Consider the following 15,413-nt stretch of genomic DNA (forward strand, 5'->3'; position numbering starts at 1 on the left):
TTTTAGATGTTAAATAGATCACAAGCAGGCTCTAGTAAGCAGTTAAAAGCTGTTATAATGTTGCGATAATTCAAATTGCTGCTCCCTCTGCCAACAATTAGCCTACATGCAGAGGGTTAACTGGGCGCTCAGGTTCAGCAGCAGGAGCAGGACTGCACATGCTGTGCTCTCATGGTAATGAGTACTTTTCCCTAATGTCTCTTCCCAGTTCTTCAAAGATGCTTAAAACAGCCACCACTTGAATGCCATGTTCGAAGGTGGGTTTCGGTTTCTGTGGTCTCTGTTATGCTGTAAGTATAGCCCTTGAAATACATTATGATGTGCTGGAAGAAAACCAGATCCTGTGTGAAATATTCCTCAGGGGAAAAAAAAAAAAAAAAGAAAAAAGAAATTGAGAGTCTTCCAGGGAAACTTTTGTTGCAATCACTTAAAAGTCTTTGCACTTTATCAAGCACAATGCTAGAAACTGTGGAATACCCTCAAATTCCATTGCCTTCAGTAGAAGTTCACTGTTCTTGCCAAAATTTCTCAGAAATTCAAAGAAAAAATGTTAAAGCTAGTGAAAAAGTTGTAGAATCCTTTGAAACTCAGGAAAGTAACACTAGTATTACAGATTAAATCTTATTTTTGAGTGAGACGTGTAAAGATTCTGTAAGACTGGTTTATTTACTCCTTAACATTAAAACAGTTCACTTTAGAAGATCACTACCTGATTGAAAATGAAGTATTTAAAGGCATTTTTCTCATTTTATTCCTTTTTTTTTTTCTTTCTTTCTTTCTTTCTTCTCCCTCTTCATTTTTTTTTCTTTTAAGTAATAATCTGAGATTTATTTCATGGTTCTGTATTTTCCTTGCAACAGTCAGAACAGTCAGCACTGTTTCAGCACTGCCAGGATTTAAGCTGCCACTAATACAAATTAAATCACTAGAATCTTGAATTCAACAGACAAGCAGAGGACAAATTTCTTTTCACACATTTTGTATAAATAATCACTAAAATCTGTACATGTTAAGTATAAAATATGTGTTGCCATAATGCAGTATCTAGTCCATATAAATGTGACTCTTTTCCTAAAGCAAAGAAATTATCTCAAGAAAGAAATGTATACAACAAAGTGATTGTTGAGAAGTTAGGTAATTAAACAAACAAGTACAATATATTTATTGAAATAATACCTGTCTGGCTGCAGAGACTATCCACACTGAAACTGCTCACCAGCAAGCTCAAGTTATTTTCTTAAAATAGGAAGAGCTGAACAACAATTTATTTTCTTTAATCAAGGAACCACTGCAGCACTAGTGGAGGTAAAAGTACAAGGAATGTCCACAGGCGTGAGCCCTGAAGTAAAAGGTCCAAGACAAGCTTCAGTGCTGGAGAAATAATTGTAACAGTTCAGACTCCATGACAGCTTCTATTTATTTTTTTCCGAATATTCAAAGAAATAGAAAAAGAGATTCCTTTGTACACCTTTTCCAGAAGCATTCCAAGATTACAAGACTACAAATTGAGCGGTTTAATAGAGAAGACTGATAAAAGCTGAAGACTTGATTCAACAATAAAATCAGTGGCGATATACAGAAATGCCAACCAAATATTTGATCAACATTTTTAAGAAGGCTGGCTTTTCATGTAACAGTTTTGAGTCTTTTTTTTTTTCCCTCAATTCCACGTTTTCACTACAACTTCTTTCCCCATTTAGGCTGCACTACCTAACAAATGGTTTAAATGTCCTTTTCCTCCCTTGAATGGCCGTGCATATTTTGCCAGAAACATGAAAAGTAGGAATGCAATTGCATTTGTGCTGATGCTAAATGTTAATAGATTTGCCTAAATGCCTGCTAATAGCACCTCTAGAATTAGCTAGACTAGTAGTGCATGCCTAATGTGTTGTTTTTGTTGTTGCTGCCTTAGCTGTTTCCTTTTTTTCCTCAGTAACAAAAAAAGGCATTTTTAGCAAAACGTTTCTATACATTCTCAGCCTGTACAGCAAAGTGTGCCGCTAACATCATGTAGCACTGACACAGCATCATTAAGATCATAAATCCCAACACTCTAGTGTTTCTTTAAATTAAACATGAAAAGTTTAATGTTTTTTTAAATTAAACATGAAGCCCTGACTTTGCCAGCCAAAATATGTCCTTCTATCACCTCTCAATTCCTCCAGGTCACTTCTTTCATAAAGAAAAAGTTCCATGCAGCCAGAGGATGGAGCTCCTTCACTGGCATGTGCTTCCAGAATGTTCTGGCTGAACAAAGCCTTTGGAGGACATTTTCTACAGGCCAAAACATCTGATGACTCCGCTTTATGCTCCCAGAGCTCCAATGCACTTAGAATCACAAAGCATCTTAAAAATGTAGAAGACGTTGAAAATAAACAGTTGCAGGCAGCTTCATCTTATTTAGTTTCAAAAAGCTGTGAAAATCAGGTAACACTGTAATGTGAGAAAATCAGTTTTAACTGTTTCTCTTTGCAGTAACTGTGCAAATAGATCATATTATCAAAGTTTCCTACTGTTTCCAACTCTAATAAATGTAAAAATATAGCGGAAGACAATACCTTGAAGGACCATCAAGTTGTGGTTGACAACTAAAAAAAAAGACGCAGTGCAGACAACACACACAGACCTGGCAGACAGAGCTACCTTGGCATACTTGTTATTGCAGTGCAGGCCGGATGCAGAGGATCCTCTCTGTCAAAAGTAAGAAAAAGGCTGCGTGCTAACTTCAGCCTGCAGAGTCACCGCAAACAGAACATTTACCACTAACTGAAAGAAATGCACTGAACAGAAACGAATCCAGTAGCTGCACCACACCCAAGAAACTTTAACTTTCAAATCTCTTACGAGAAATTCTGATCCCAATTCTAACTATAATAATATCTAAAAAAACCTATAAGTCGTTTATTCAATGGTAGTGGAAACACACTACTATCAAGGGTAAGAAGAATAAAAATCAAGTCTCTGATTATATTACCTTTCAGAAAATTTGTTAGCGTGTTATTAGCAGAATGTTTATTTGTTAATTATAGTTTTAATTAGGTTGCAACAGTAAATTATCTTGGCAACATTTCTGCAGCTACTTACAATCCTTGAGACTTATCTCATTCTATATCTGTAAGTCTGACTGAAGTAAACTAAAGTTGTACCAGAATAATCATACTTTGCTGGCCCAAAATTCCTCTTGAAACCTCAGAGGAACTCGGTGTTCCTCCAGCTGCCTCTGCAAACCACTTAGCATGAATATAAATCTGCTATTCTCACAAAGAATGCCTCGCACCTCTTTTTTGAAGAAGGACAGATTTTAAAGAAGGAAAATCCTGGTTATTGTTACTATTGTTGACCGATTGCTGAAGTGTTTGCATAATCTAGGATCTTGTGATATCAGTAAACAATTAGAGACATTGCACGACTGGGAAAGCAAAGCCTGTATACTATGGTTCCACCTGCAGCCTTACCTAGTCACCTCTTCCCCTCATCCCAGCAATTTAAGATTACTCTTTGCGATAACCTTTTGTTAGGGGAAATCAGGCGCAGCTTTTCTGCACACAAAAAAACCATCTCTGTCTGTGCCCATAAGACAGGAACATCTAAACAATGTCAGTGCAGAAAGATTCTTCCAAGGAAGACACACGGTTCATTGGTAACCAACACATTTATGGCACAGCCTCTCACTAAGGTTTTGTAGCATTATCTTCATAATCTATCACGGGAAATACAGACATTTGATGCTACACGAATTAAGAAAGTACAACATCAGTACAGAGAGTGGGGTATGTGATAAAGGAGTACATCAGATAAAAAAAATACTCCAAATCTCAGTACATTCAAGGTTCAGCAGGAGCTCCATGAGCCACCTGCTCCAGGTCTCAGAAATATCAATTTTTAGAATTCTGCAGGTTGGGGGTATTTTTCCAATTATAATTATCAGGCAAAAAATCTCTCTCTACCATATAAACAGCCACTATTTGAAACATAACTTATGCCAGATTTAAAAGCAGTATTTAATTCCTGAAAGCAATAGAAGCTGATATGCCCTTTGAAGAAACACGAACATTAGATTTTTAATTTTTAGTAACAAATGTCTGCAGTTCCAAATCAGAGTCAGCAGCTAGAGAACCGGTTTACAAGGAGTCAATAAAATTTTGCTCAAAGCAAGATAAATAAGCTTTCAATTTCTCACTGTGCAACTTCAATACTATTGGATTAATGTGGTAAAAGCTTATTGACAAGAGTGAGAGCAAGTAAAAACTGTGCATATTTGCGCACATGTAAGGCAAGTCTCTCTTAAAAATCCAAACATTGAAACTTTCCTTTGAGCATTCTGGCCCCTGAAGAGGATACAGAATGTATTTTGGACCTCCAAATAAATATAGTTTTCTGCTTATGGCTTCTAATAAAATTCTTATTATTCATACACTCTACACAAAAAGAAAATTGACCCATATTTGGCCTTTTAATGTTTTTTTCTATTCATAGGTACTTAAATAACTTGACTGACCAAGGTTTCAATTTTGAAACACGTTGAAAATCCGTATGGAGATGCTCCACTACCTGATTTCTACAGTGGTGTGGGTACTAAGCAGTTACAGAGAGCTTAGAGTAGCTCTGTCATCCTATAAACATATTATTTCAGTTGAAATAAAAACAAACTAGTTTCATAGGTATTCTACTACAAGAGGAAAACAGAGCTTTATTTTTATAATTTTCTAATCCTTACCGGAAAGAAAGAAGAGCCTCCTGGACACCTTTCCATATAATACCTATCCATGCTACCCTCTTTCCCATGAATCAGAAAGCACAAAAAGTTCGGATACTCCTGTTTTAGTTTTGTAAGTCAAATATGTGTTGGATGATGAATGCTATGTGGCAATTCAAAGCCATGTATAAGGTCAGTTTTACAGTTTAAGGATGCAGCAATACAACAGTACTAACTCAACTATCATAATAGTTGCTTTGTACGCTTCCTCCATTTTATAGCACTTCTCTAATTACCTACCAATTATCTGTATTTTTATGGTCAAAATGTAACAACATCCATACATATCTGCCAGAAAACCTGTCAACAGAAACAGGCTTTATAAACAAAATCCACCATTACTAAGTTCCACAACAGCGATGGCACACACTACTGCTCTGCTATCACGAGCTCCATCTCACACTAGGCATTAAAAGTCTTTAAAAATTATGGAGTGCATATGTGTAAAAATAAAAATATCTTTAGATTGGATTTTTTGAGTATTTCTACACAGTTAATACTATATCAGTTAATATTAGAAGTACAGATTAGTAGCGGCATTTATGGAATATATAGGAATGCATACATTGTAGAGCATTATTCAAAAGTGCATCTAACTGACTAGGTTTTATACTTTGCCAGCCAGCTCTACTCAGAAAGTAGAATTACTTTTCCCTCTTTAAAAAAGGAAAATATTTTTTCTTTCTTTAGCCAAAAGATTGCAGTAGAATGATTCTTTCACTTAAATGGCACTAAAGCTGTTCCCATTCTTCAGCTTTAAAAGTCTTTCAAGTGATTCTATTTCTGTATCTCTCTGGTAAGTACATATTACTGCCTTAGTTTTGCATAGAAAGGAACAAGACTATGCGTCTAACCAAAGATGAAAAATGACCTGGACGCATAACGAAGAGTAGACCAGTCCTGCATTTGTAATGCTGCATTGTTTATTAACACCTTATTTTTGCAATATTTTGCTGATAATGTCACACTACATTTCAGAACTGTGTCTATTACTTCACAAATGCATATATACATACTAGAAAAAAAATAACTGCAAAAGTTGGTTTTCCCACAGCAATAGCAGTTGACAGCAAATAACTGTTCCTCTATTACCTCAAGTTTTCAAAGAATGCATTGAACTTTATTATTTCCACTACCATGTTATTTGATTTCATTACAAAGCCAAACAAAATCTTGCCTGTGAAATGTCTTACACTCAAAAGCTGCTGGTAAGAGGTATATTAAAAACAAACATGTTCAAGGCTGTAAAACACAGAAAGATCTGGTCACAGCCATACCTGGCTTACACTGAAAAGACAACACAGAAAAACAGATGTTGTACTGAATATACTCAGAAGCATTACAAAATTTGTGTGGCTCCTCCTTATTTTCCCCCTATGAAGGAGTAGCACAAGAGATGAGACTACATGATTTGAATGTTAGATTTACTACGTAATTAGCACATACGGCAAGGATTCTTTAGAAACATATAAAAAGTAAATTAATTGATACAGGAAAGTGTCCCCCAGGAATAAAGGCCCTTTTAAAGTACTAAATCTATTATCTTCATTAGGAGTTGTATTATTAGTGCCAGAGCTTTGGGAAAAAAAATCTAGGGATTCGGTTCTTTTTCCTACCCTAATTATAAGAGAAGCAGGGAAACATGTTGCAACTAGATGATCTTTAGGTCCCTACCAACCCCAGCCATTCTATGATATGATTCTATATTTACATTTGGATTAGACGGTTTTAACCATCAGAGCTCAACCTCTTCATGATGAGCTGTCTGACAAGCCTTACTGAGCACTGCAGTCACCTTAAGCCCTATGTTATATAGGGACATCCTTAGCAGAAATATATGAAGGTACCAAAAAGCAGATCTCCCTACTTCTTCAAAGATCCTGTCATAAAGTCCTAATGAAAACACAGGGCATTCATTTCTCTAGGAGGTTTTACACTCAAATGCAATCATCAGAAATACACACTGAGTTTACCCCAACTGCTTCCCCAGAGGTGTTCACAGTCATACGCAGTTTCTTTAGCGGCACTGTCAGTATAGTTACAGAAAAGTGTTGAAGATTTGATGTGCTTAGAACATACCGCCTTCAGTTCTTGAGTTTCAGTTGCTTTAGCTCTGGGAAATAGAACAGTGGACTGGAGCTGGCCACTGGAAGTCATTCAGTCCATCCCCCCCAGCCAGCCAGGGCCTGTAACCTTTTCCCTTCACACATCGAGCAGCAAAAGATTCTCCAGCCGAAAACACCTCAACTTTTGGGAGAATGAAAAAAATATTTGGGGAATACACAAAACCATCCTGATAGTAAAGACAGCTTTAATAAGTTAGGGTCATCACTACAGCAAGTTTCCCTTTCCTATCTACATTTTGAGGCAGTTCAAAAACAACCCAAAGCTAAAGCAAAGACTTTCACGGATTCCAAGAACTGGCAATTTGCAGCATCTAAAATGCAACCTTTGTATCATTTGTGACTTAATCTACACAGTGTTATAAACCATCTTTATAGGACTTTCTATTCGCCCACGAGTCTCTGATCTTCCTCGACACTTAGCCATTGACCCTCATCCTAGTCAGATGGTTAGAAGTACGGACTTAATTTTGCCTTCTTCCTGCTTGAACAAGGAATTCCAAACCACAGAGATTCAGTGGCAGAAGAGGACTCCTTTACCTGCTTTTATACTTTCCTTGGTTTACAGTGCAGCTTTTTCAAATGCTACTTTCTTGTTACTCTATAATTTATCACCTGACATTCCAGTATACTCCTGATTACTTTCAAAGAAGCTCACAGACAGTGATGAGCAAAAGGATGACAAGGCCATTGCTTTCAATGACAGGATGCAACTTCCATTCAGCTGCTGTTATTCAAGATCAAATTGATTACAGTACTGAAGTACAAAATCATTTAATCCAGTCACAGATTGCACTAGGTAGGAGATTCAGGTACGCTGCACCTTACCAACCTGCCCTCCCTTTCAGACTTCTTCTCCAGTCACATTGTGCATACGCAATTCTTTGCAGATCAGACCTTTCAACAATGTTCATGCAGAAAGTCCCGAGTGCCCCTTCCCTTAGATTAAGTCATTTTCTGTATGTGTTTTCAAGAAGGCTTATAGCCTCGTTTAAAAAAAAAAAAAAGAAAAAAAAAAGTTCTAAGTGTTCTCAGACCAGGCCTCTAATATTTATACAGATATACTTACACACTTCCTCATGATCTTGCTATTGATTTGTATGTACCTTTGTAATTGGGATTCTTTTGTTTTGCTTATCCATGCCATTTCTTGTCTTCATATTGTCAACTTGCATCTCATTCTTTTTATAGCAAATAGGTTTTTTCATGATTGAATGCCTAGAGGAATGAATCCTGAATGATGTGTGCTTTTGCACTTGTCAATCTTTTCCAGTTTTCAGTGTAAGATTTTTTGATAATCTTCCTATTTTAAATGCCAGCAGCATGTAGTTAACTACTGCTTTGGTTTAGATGAACAACAGTGTTTAGAGAAGAGTGACAGAGAAGAGCAGTCCCTGAGAGTTGCTCCCTGCCACACATCTGACCTGCATGCCTACATCCCCACTACTGATCTATGGGAGAAAAACTTGTAAATGTGGCACTCCGTATTACTAACACAGTAATTCCCAATCTTCTCATAGGCTAATACTTGCATTTTATTTTGCTTCTATGGAGTTCTTCTCTTCTTATTTTTCTTCCTCATTTCTCTCACCTTTGTTGTGAGAATCCTTACTGCCTCTACATTCCAATCTCCCTCTACTGACTTTTCTGAAAATCTTCCTAATACTCATACAAAATAAAACATATAAGCTTCCTGTTCAAGCAAGTTTCTTGCTGTAGTGATATAACTTCTATACGTGTACAACTTTGAACATACCATCACAACCAGTGTGCAGATATGAAACTACCAAATACTAACTTGCAGATGGCTACGCCTTCACATTTTAAAAAAAGGTATTAATAGGACTATGTTCTAGGCTTAACAAATAATAATTAGGATTTTGTTCTATTTTAGTACTAATGAAATCTTATTTTGGACTTCCTACCAGTAGAAAATACTAAGTTGAATTTATCTGCCTTTCTCTGAACCCTGATAACTGAAACCACTGTGATATATTTCTATCAGTCCAACTCAAAAAGATCAGTATTGAAGTAAAGAAACTACTGTAACATTCATAAGAATATTTTAAACAAGGAATACAACGCAAGCTCTTCGACAATGTTCTAACTGCAGTTCATAATTATGAAGCTGGTATTACTCTGCTCTGCAGAAGGTAACTTCTGCATATCTTGGGAGAAAACTGAATTCTCGTTTCTTCCCCTGCATCTCAGTCATTCGCAACTAATCCCTCACTCTGTTCTTCCATTTCTCTTCTCTTTCCCACATTTGGCATGTTGTCTTCTTGTTTATGCTGTTTAGACATTTGTCTGTGTTTGGTAAGTGCGAAGTGAGACTGTCTAGTTTGCACGAGCTTTAGTATGCATAACTCATGTTGTTAGCTGCTGAAGAGTGAAAGTATTAGAGAATAAAAGCATTCCTTAAGCTCCACATCTTTGTATACAGATTGTGAAAGCACCGAGGTTAAAGAACACCTGCACACTCATGAAATAAAGTTGTATATAGTGAGGTCATACCCATTCAAAAGATAAATTATTTCTCTTAAACCTTGTGTATGACTTCTACTGCCAGATGCTTGCTGTACTAAGATTGCTATTTTGCAAAAAACATCCAACTAAAAACAAAGAAATAGAAAAAAAACACGAAACCCTTGAAATATCCTTTTATGAAATTGAAAATGCATTATATATTTGTATAGGTATTTTGTAAACCTGTCCACTTCCCTTGCTGTCTGTATGTCTCATGTAGCCTGCAAACTCATCCGGGCAGGGAAAGGATGTTGAAAAGCACTTAACACTGCATACAGGATGAGTAAATAATGTAACAAGTCTCAAGGTTGTAAGCTGAAAACAACACAACTGGAAACATTCATGTGAACCTGAGCCTTAGTTGCCATTACAAAGTAAAGATGATAGAAAAATTGCATGCCAAGATGGAAGCTATATGAGTCTCAACACCTTTAGGGAGTAATGGTCTAAAAAATAAAAAAATATGAAATCCAATACTTACATCAATTCTTATCCCTTAGCTCTTGAATGATGAATCTTAATGCTCTACAGTTCACTTAGGTGTTTTTGAGCTACTTCACTAATACAAATGGAAAAGCAGTCAGGGAATAACTGTCAACCATGACAATAACGTAAGGGTCTATCCTCATAATGTTCTTCTCAACATAAATAATACGCTAATACCATTCTCCCCTACATCCATCAGCACTTCACTGGACCAAACAGTAAAACTGTTTATGCCCACCTGGCTTATAAAGGCTGGAGGTCACACCAGTAAGCTTCAGCAGTCTGTACAAGACTTGACCTAAAAACTAGCTTCATGCACTTATATATATATAAAATATATATGTTTTCCTGATAAGAAGCATCTTGCATGATGGCGCTGAGCAGCATGGTTTTCCCGTCTCTACATGTATCATGTCATTAATAGTGACCATGATTAATACACGTAGGCAGTCCTGGGTAGAAAATTTTGTCTTCAGACTCCCAGGCAAGTATCTTATTCTTTGGTTATCATATCTTCTTCGCTATACTGCATTACATAGAAATCTAAATGATAAAATGTTTTGAATAAAGAAGAAATGGAAACTATCAGGCTAATTTGCTTGGTACATTCAATGCTTTACCTATGGTCCGCCCTGGGATTTATTTCAGTTATACTTAAATGTTTCAGTTAATAAGGACAACGGTGACACTAATCAAAATGCACAGAGACTGTACATAATTTCAGAAGTAGTATTTATAAGCAGTGAAATGATAAGTTGTTCTTTAGAATGACAATAACAAAATGGTATGTCACCTATTGTGGAAATCAGCATTTCCATAACGAAAATGTTAAGGAAAGCTAGAAAATAGACAATGAATATCGCAAAAAAAAAAAAAAAAAAAAAAAAGACAAAGATTAATTTTATCATTACAGTTACCTTTTTGATTTACGTTGGCTTTTATTAGATGCCTATTTCTCCTTTCAGTCTGGAAAAGAGTTAAGGCTTTCTGTGTAATAGTGACATCACTAATTTAAACCAAGAATAATAATAGTAAAATCTCTTATCATGTTTCAGGAAATAGATGGCACTGGACAAAATTGCTTTGACCCAAATGATCAATAACTTCATTTTATCAATTCCTGCTATCAGCTTATCAAACTCATTTTTTCCCGTTTCTTATAAAAGGAGCAGTCCATTTTGACATGGCACCAGTTAGATAAGAACAACAAGAACAAACAGTAACAAGAAGGCAAACAGAATCAGCAACTGAATAATTTAGTATGTGCTCATTTTAAAGGGTTAAACATATACTGTAAAAACTATTTATTTATTTATTTTAAAACAAACTTCTACCTAAGTATTTTAAATTGTCCTAGGGCATCAACAATTTAGTTTATCTGCTGGCTTCCAGCTATTACATAAAGGGTAATTAGATGCTGCAACTTCTAGTGACTTAAAAAATAATCTACACGTTAATTTCTTTTATGAGTCCCTTAATGTAATCTGGGGACAGAAGGAATTCTGGATTGTCTCTGAATAAAAACATTATTGGCAGCAAGTTCAAATTCTCCCCCCTTTTCTCAGATACTTCTAAGAGGTTTTGACAGACTTGGAGATTAGATATTTTTTAGCACCACATTATGAGATTTTCTGTCTAATTGTAACAAATGATCATCGACCACTTTCAGTGCAGCGTCATGTCTACCACTGGACTTCTTCCCCCAGGAAGCAACTCTATCTTCAATAGGTTATTTGTTCCTTGTAAAAAAATTCTCTTCTTTCTTGCACAATATCCATTTTGTGAAATTACAATTGAAATTTTTCCTTTCTTCCTTTCTTTTCATTTCCTTTCTTTTCTTTTCTCCTTTCAAATCATTCTAGTGAGTCCTTTATCTCTTACTTCCTTACAGACACAGAACCACTAGCAATCTCATCTCACTCTCAATAGGCTGACAGCAGAGAATCTTTTGGGAACAAAGCTATTACTATCACAACACAGACTCCCAGACTTGGCTTAGAATGATGCCTATAAACACCTCTCCAGAAATGAGGTGAATGTCTAATGCTGCACTGTCAAAAGCAGAACGTTTCTGTGAGGAAGTTGAGAAAACATTTAGTGAATATGAGAAAACGGAAAACAACAGAAAAAAAAACAACTAACAAAAATGGAAAAACAGAATATTCACAACTGGCACGGCAATATAGAAACATCGGAACTTTCAGAACAGTACATCAACTCTGTATCTTTGTCCTCCACATCTACAAGTATGTCCGGAGAAGAGTACATGAGTAAGATAAGCATACAGTTACGCTTTCCAAGAAAAGTTTTCCTGCCTCCAGCAACTTCAGCCTCTTAAAGCAGAAGACAAAAGCTTGTTTAAAGGGAGAAAAAGCATGGCAAAAGAAAGATCTTTTCATAGGAGTCACATGCCGTGGCAAAGCGAGTAAATCATGGAAATTAACATACATGCAGCTGCAAGAATGCAACCCTTTTGCCATGCTGTTTACTTTAGTTCCACAAATAAATGGAAAAATTCCAGACCAAAATTTCTGACTGGTTCATTCACATGTACTAGCTATGGGATAATCCACAAAGTTCACGTTTTCATAAATTTATCATCTTATTCAACTACTTACTGTAAAATGATGCAACTAGTCAATGCTAGGGCAGTGGAGTACAAGATACAGAAGTTTTGAAGCAAATCAGCCTAAGCACTGAAACTCATCACCACAAGACAGAAGAATGACTACTGAATAAAATCAATAATTAAACCATTTTATTTGGGCTCTCGTTTGCCATGCAGAAGCTTGCATGATTTCAGCAATAAGAGATCCAGAGTGTTGTGAAAGCTGCAGGAGCATCTCATCTTCTCCACCTCACCTAAGAACTGCTTCGAGGATCCTTCGCAGATGTACAGCTGCCCACGATGAGGACTGCAGAACAGTTCTCCACCCCGTACTGCTTCTCTCCTCTGCCAAACCTTCCAGGACGATTTAGGAAAATGTGCCCTTGTCAGTATTGTATACCATGGTGGATTTACACTAGATTTCAAAGTAGATTTGGCTAAACCTTCCCAGGCCAACAACAGACATCACTTACTTATAATACTAGTACTACTAGGCAGTCAGAATTGAAAGGCTGCCATCTTTGACGTGGACGCACTGCTGTTTATCAGATTTGAATGGTTTAGTCAGTGAAAACTTGAGTTTCTAAAGTGAAAAATTCTTACTATAAAAATAAAGAAATCAAAGGTATTGATGTTTACTGTAACAGTTTTGTTTCTTCTCTTTTGTTATACCTTTGGGGATGTAAGATGATGGCAAGCAGGATATAACATGATTTTTCTTATTCCTGTGCATTCCCCAGTTGTTCAAGTTAGAATCCCCTTTTTGAAACCCTATGGAAATCTGAGTGTACCAAATACCATTGTTGTCAAGTCTTCTTAAAAAATTACCATATAAATACATAGTTTTTACAAGGAAGAAAAGAAGCAGTCTGTACTATTGTGAACAGCAAGCTGCTGACTTGTTAAGTCTCAGCAGAAAATATATAACCACAAACTACATCCAGAGTACACCTGAAGAGCCCACATGAAGGCAATATCTGGATCCTAAGAAAGTGTAGAAGAGAAAGTGGGAAATTAAAACAAAACAAAACAAAAAAAAACAATTAAAGAGTTAATGTGAAATTACTGACAAGTCTTATAATTACCAGAATTACAGAAGTTCACTCTTATCAAGGTTTATTCCAACCTGTGCCTAAATGGTTTGACCTCATTGAACTCTGTTGTAAAGAACAGAATTGCTTGCCTCAGGATTGCGTAAAAGCAGGTGGCAACAAGTACTCTGCTTGGAGAGTGCAGGGGAGAATCAATAATCAACACCATCCTTCAATGTAAGAAGAGAAGCAGGAAGGCAGATGCTATTTGCCATGATGATGGAGAACACTTCTATCTAAGGAACTCTAAAAATGGAGGAATCAGCCTGAACTGGGGCCCACACCCTAGATTCAACATAACCAAGACTCCTCTTGCTTTTGACTTTTAAAATTCAGTCTAGCAATATCTTCTTGTAAAGCTTCACAGCCTTGTTTTCTCAGGATTTCCTGCTCAAGATCCTAGTACCACTCAGGCACACATGTGATTTAGTGAAACAGCAATATTATTTCAGAGATATTTAAGTAACAATGAGAAAAACAAAGCAGATTACCAATATACGTAACTGCCCCAAAAACAAGCAGATAGATCTTCTTGCAAAAGTAGTTCTCAAAATTTAGAGTGCAAAATATTACTCCATTACATATACTAATGGTGAGCTGCAATCAGGCTATATGCAAGTTAGTAAAAATCAGAATAAGAAAGATTTATAATTAAACTAATCAAAATCTTACAGGAGGTATAATAAGTACTTCTGAATTTTTGATGTGACATGCTGATTCTTACATTTTGAGCACTACTGCTCCACGTGAGACAAGCACCCTGTTGGGCTCCATCAAATAAAAGTCAACATCTCAGAAATCTCAATTCCTTAACACAAATCTGGATGTCAGACTGTAGAGACTGTGCATTACTTAGGGAAACAACTGATCTCTGCGAAAAGAATTTTTCTAAGGGTGCTGAAAATGTATTATGGTGTGTAGAGTCCTTTGAAATAAAGTACAGCCCACGTGCTCACCCTCCGGAACTTCTTAAGAACACACACTTTCTAAACAAACACATGACAAAAAGCTCTATATAGCCAGCAAAGTTAAGCAGATCACGATACAAAATTTGCATCATGTTCATTACTTCAAAAATAATTTAAAAAAAGACTGTAGCTTCATAATAAGATGTTGGATCAGTCTGCTTACTCTTCTAGGGCTATATATACCTTCTACAACCTGCCAACACTAATTATATAATTTGATATTTTTACGGGTTTAGCTCTAAAATTTTGACTCAATTTGTTGGCATAAAGATGTTCTATCCATTTGAGTGTATCTGCTCTCAGATTTCGACAAATTTAGAAGCTAGTATTATCTTCTAAAAAAGACAGTGCTTCAAACTACTCTACTTTCATTGCTAGCACTCCACAGAATTCAGCTGGATGTACACAAAAATTAAACTTTTCTATAAATACTTCTTGAGTATTTTCAATTGCCTTGGATCTAAAAGCTACTCTTCCCCTTCACACAGAAGCATCACTGGCTTTCCTTCATCAAACAAGCTTGGGAATAGACTGGGAAAGAAGGCTGTGCCAACTCTATTGAGGTCAAGTGGATTGAAGTCTGCTTGTGCTATCTGAATCACACACTGGCAGATGAAAAGACATGCCTTTTACCATCTGTAAATTTTAACGTGCCAGATTTTGGCTGCCATGCAACCTAAAGTATTTAATTCACTGAGGTACCCAGAAAGAAAAAAGGAAACAAAGTTCTAATCTAGATTTAAGATAACAGCAGTAGATAAAATCAGGTTATGCTATAGTTTAACCATTTAAACTCAAGTACTGAAGTAAATTTCTCATCCATTTAGAGATGTTCTGACCCATGCATATATATAT

General features: G+C 36.2%; 1 protein-coding gene across 15 annotated transcripts in view; it reads right to left on the bottom strand.

Annotated features, from left to right (window-relative positions):
- Positions 1-15,413, bottom strand: part of TENM2 (teneurin transmembrane protein 2) — a 616,658-nt gene that overhangs the window by 231,964 nt on the left and 369,281 nt on the right. The window contains exon 2 of one of the 15 annotated variants that reach the window (XM_021410400.1): positions 12,754-12,853. The exons of the other annotated variants lie outside the window; for them this stretch is intronic. Coding sequence (XP_021266075.1) covers positions 12,754-12,853 — 100 coding nt within the window. The remainder of the gene's footprint in view (positions 1-12,753; positions 12,854-15,413) is intronic. 15 annotated transcript variants of the gene reach the window in all.

Source organism: Numida meleagris, chromosome 12, assembly GCF_002078875.1.
Source record: "Numida meleagris isolate 19003 breed g44 Domestic line chromosome 12, NumMel1.0, whole genome shotgun sequence".
Classification (NCBI taxonomy): Eukaryota; Metazoa; Chordata; class Aves; order Galliformes; family Numididae; genus Numida; species Numida meleagris.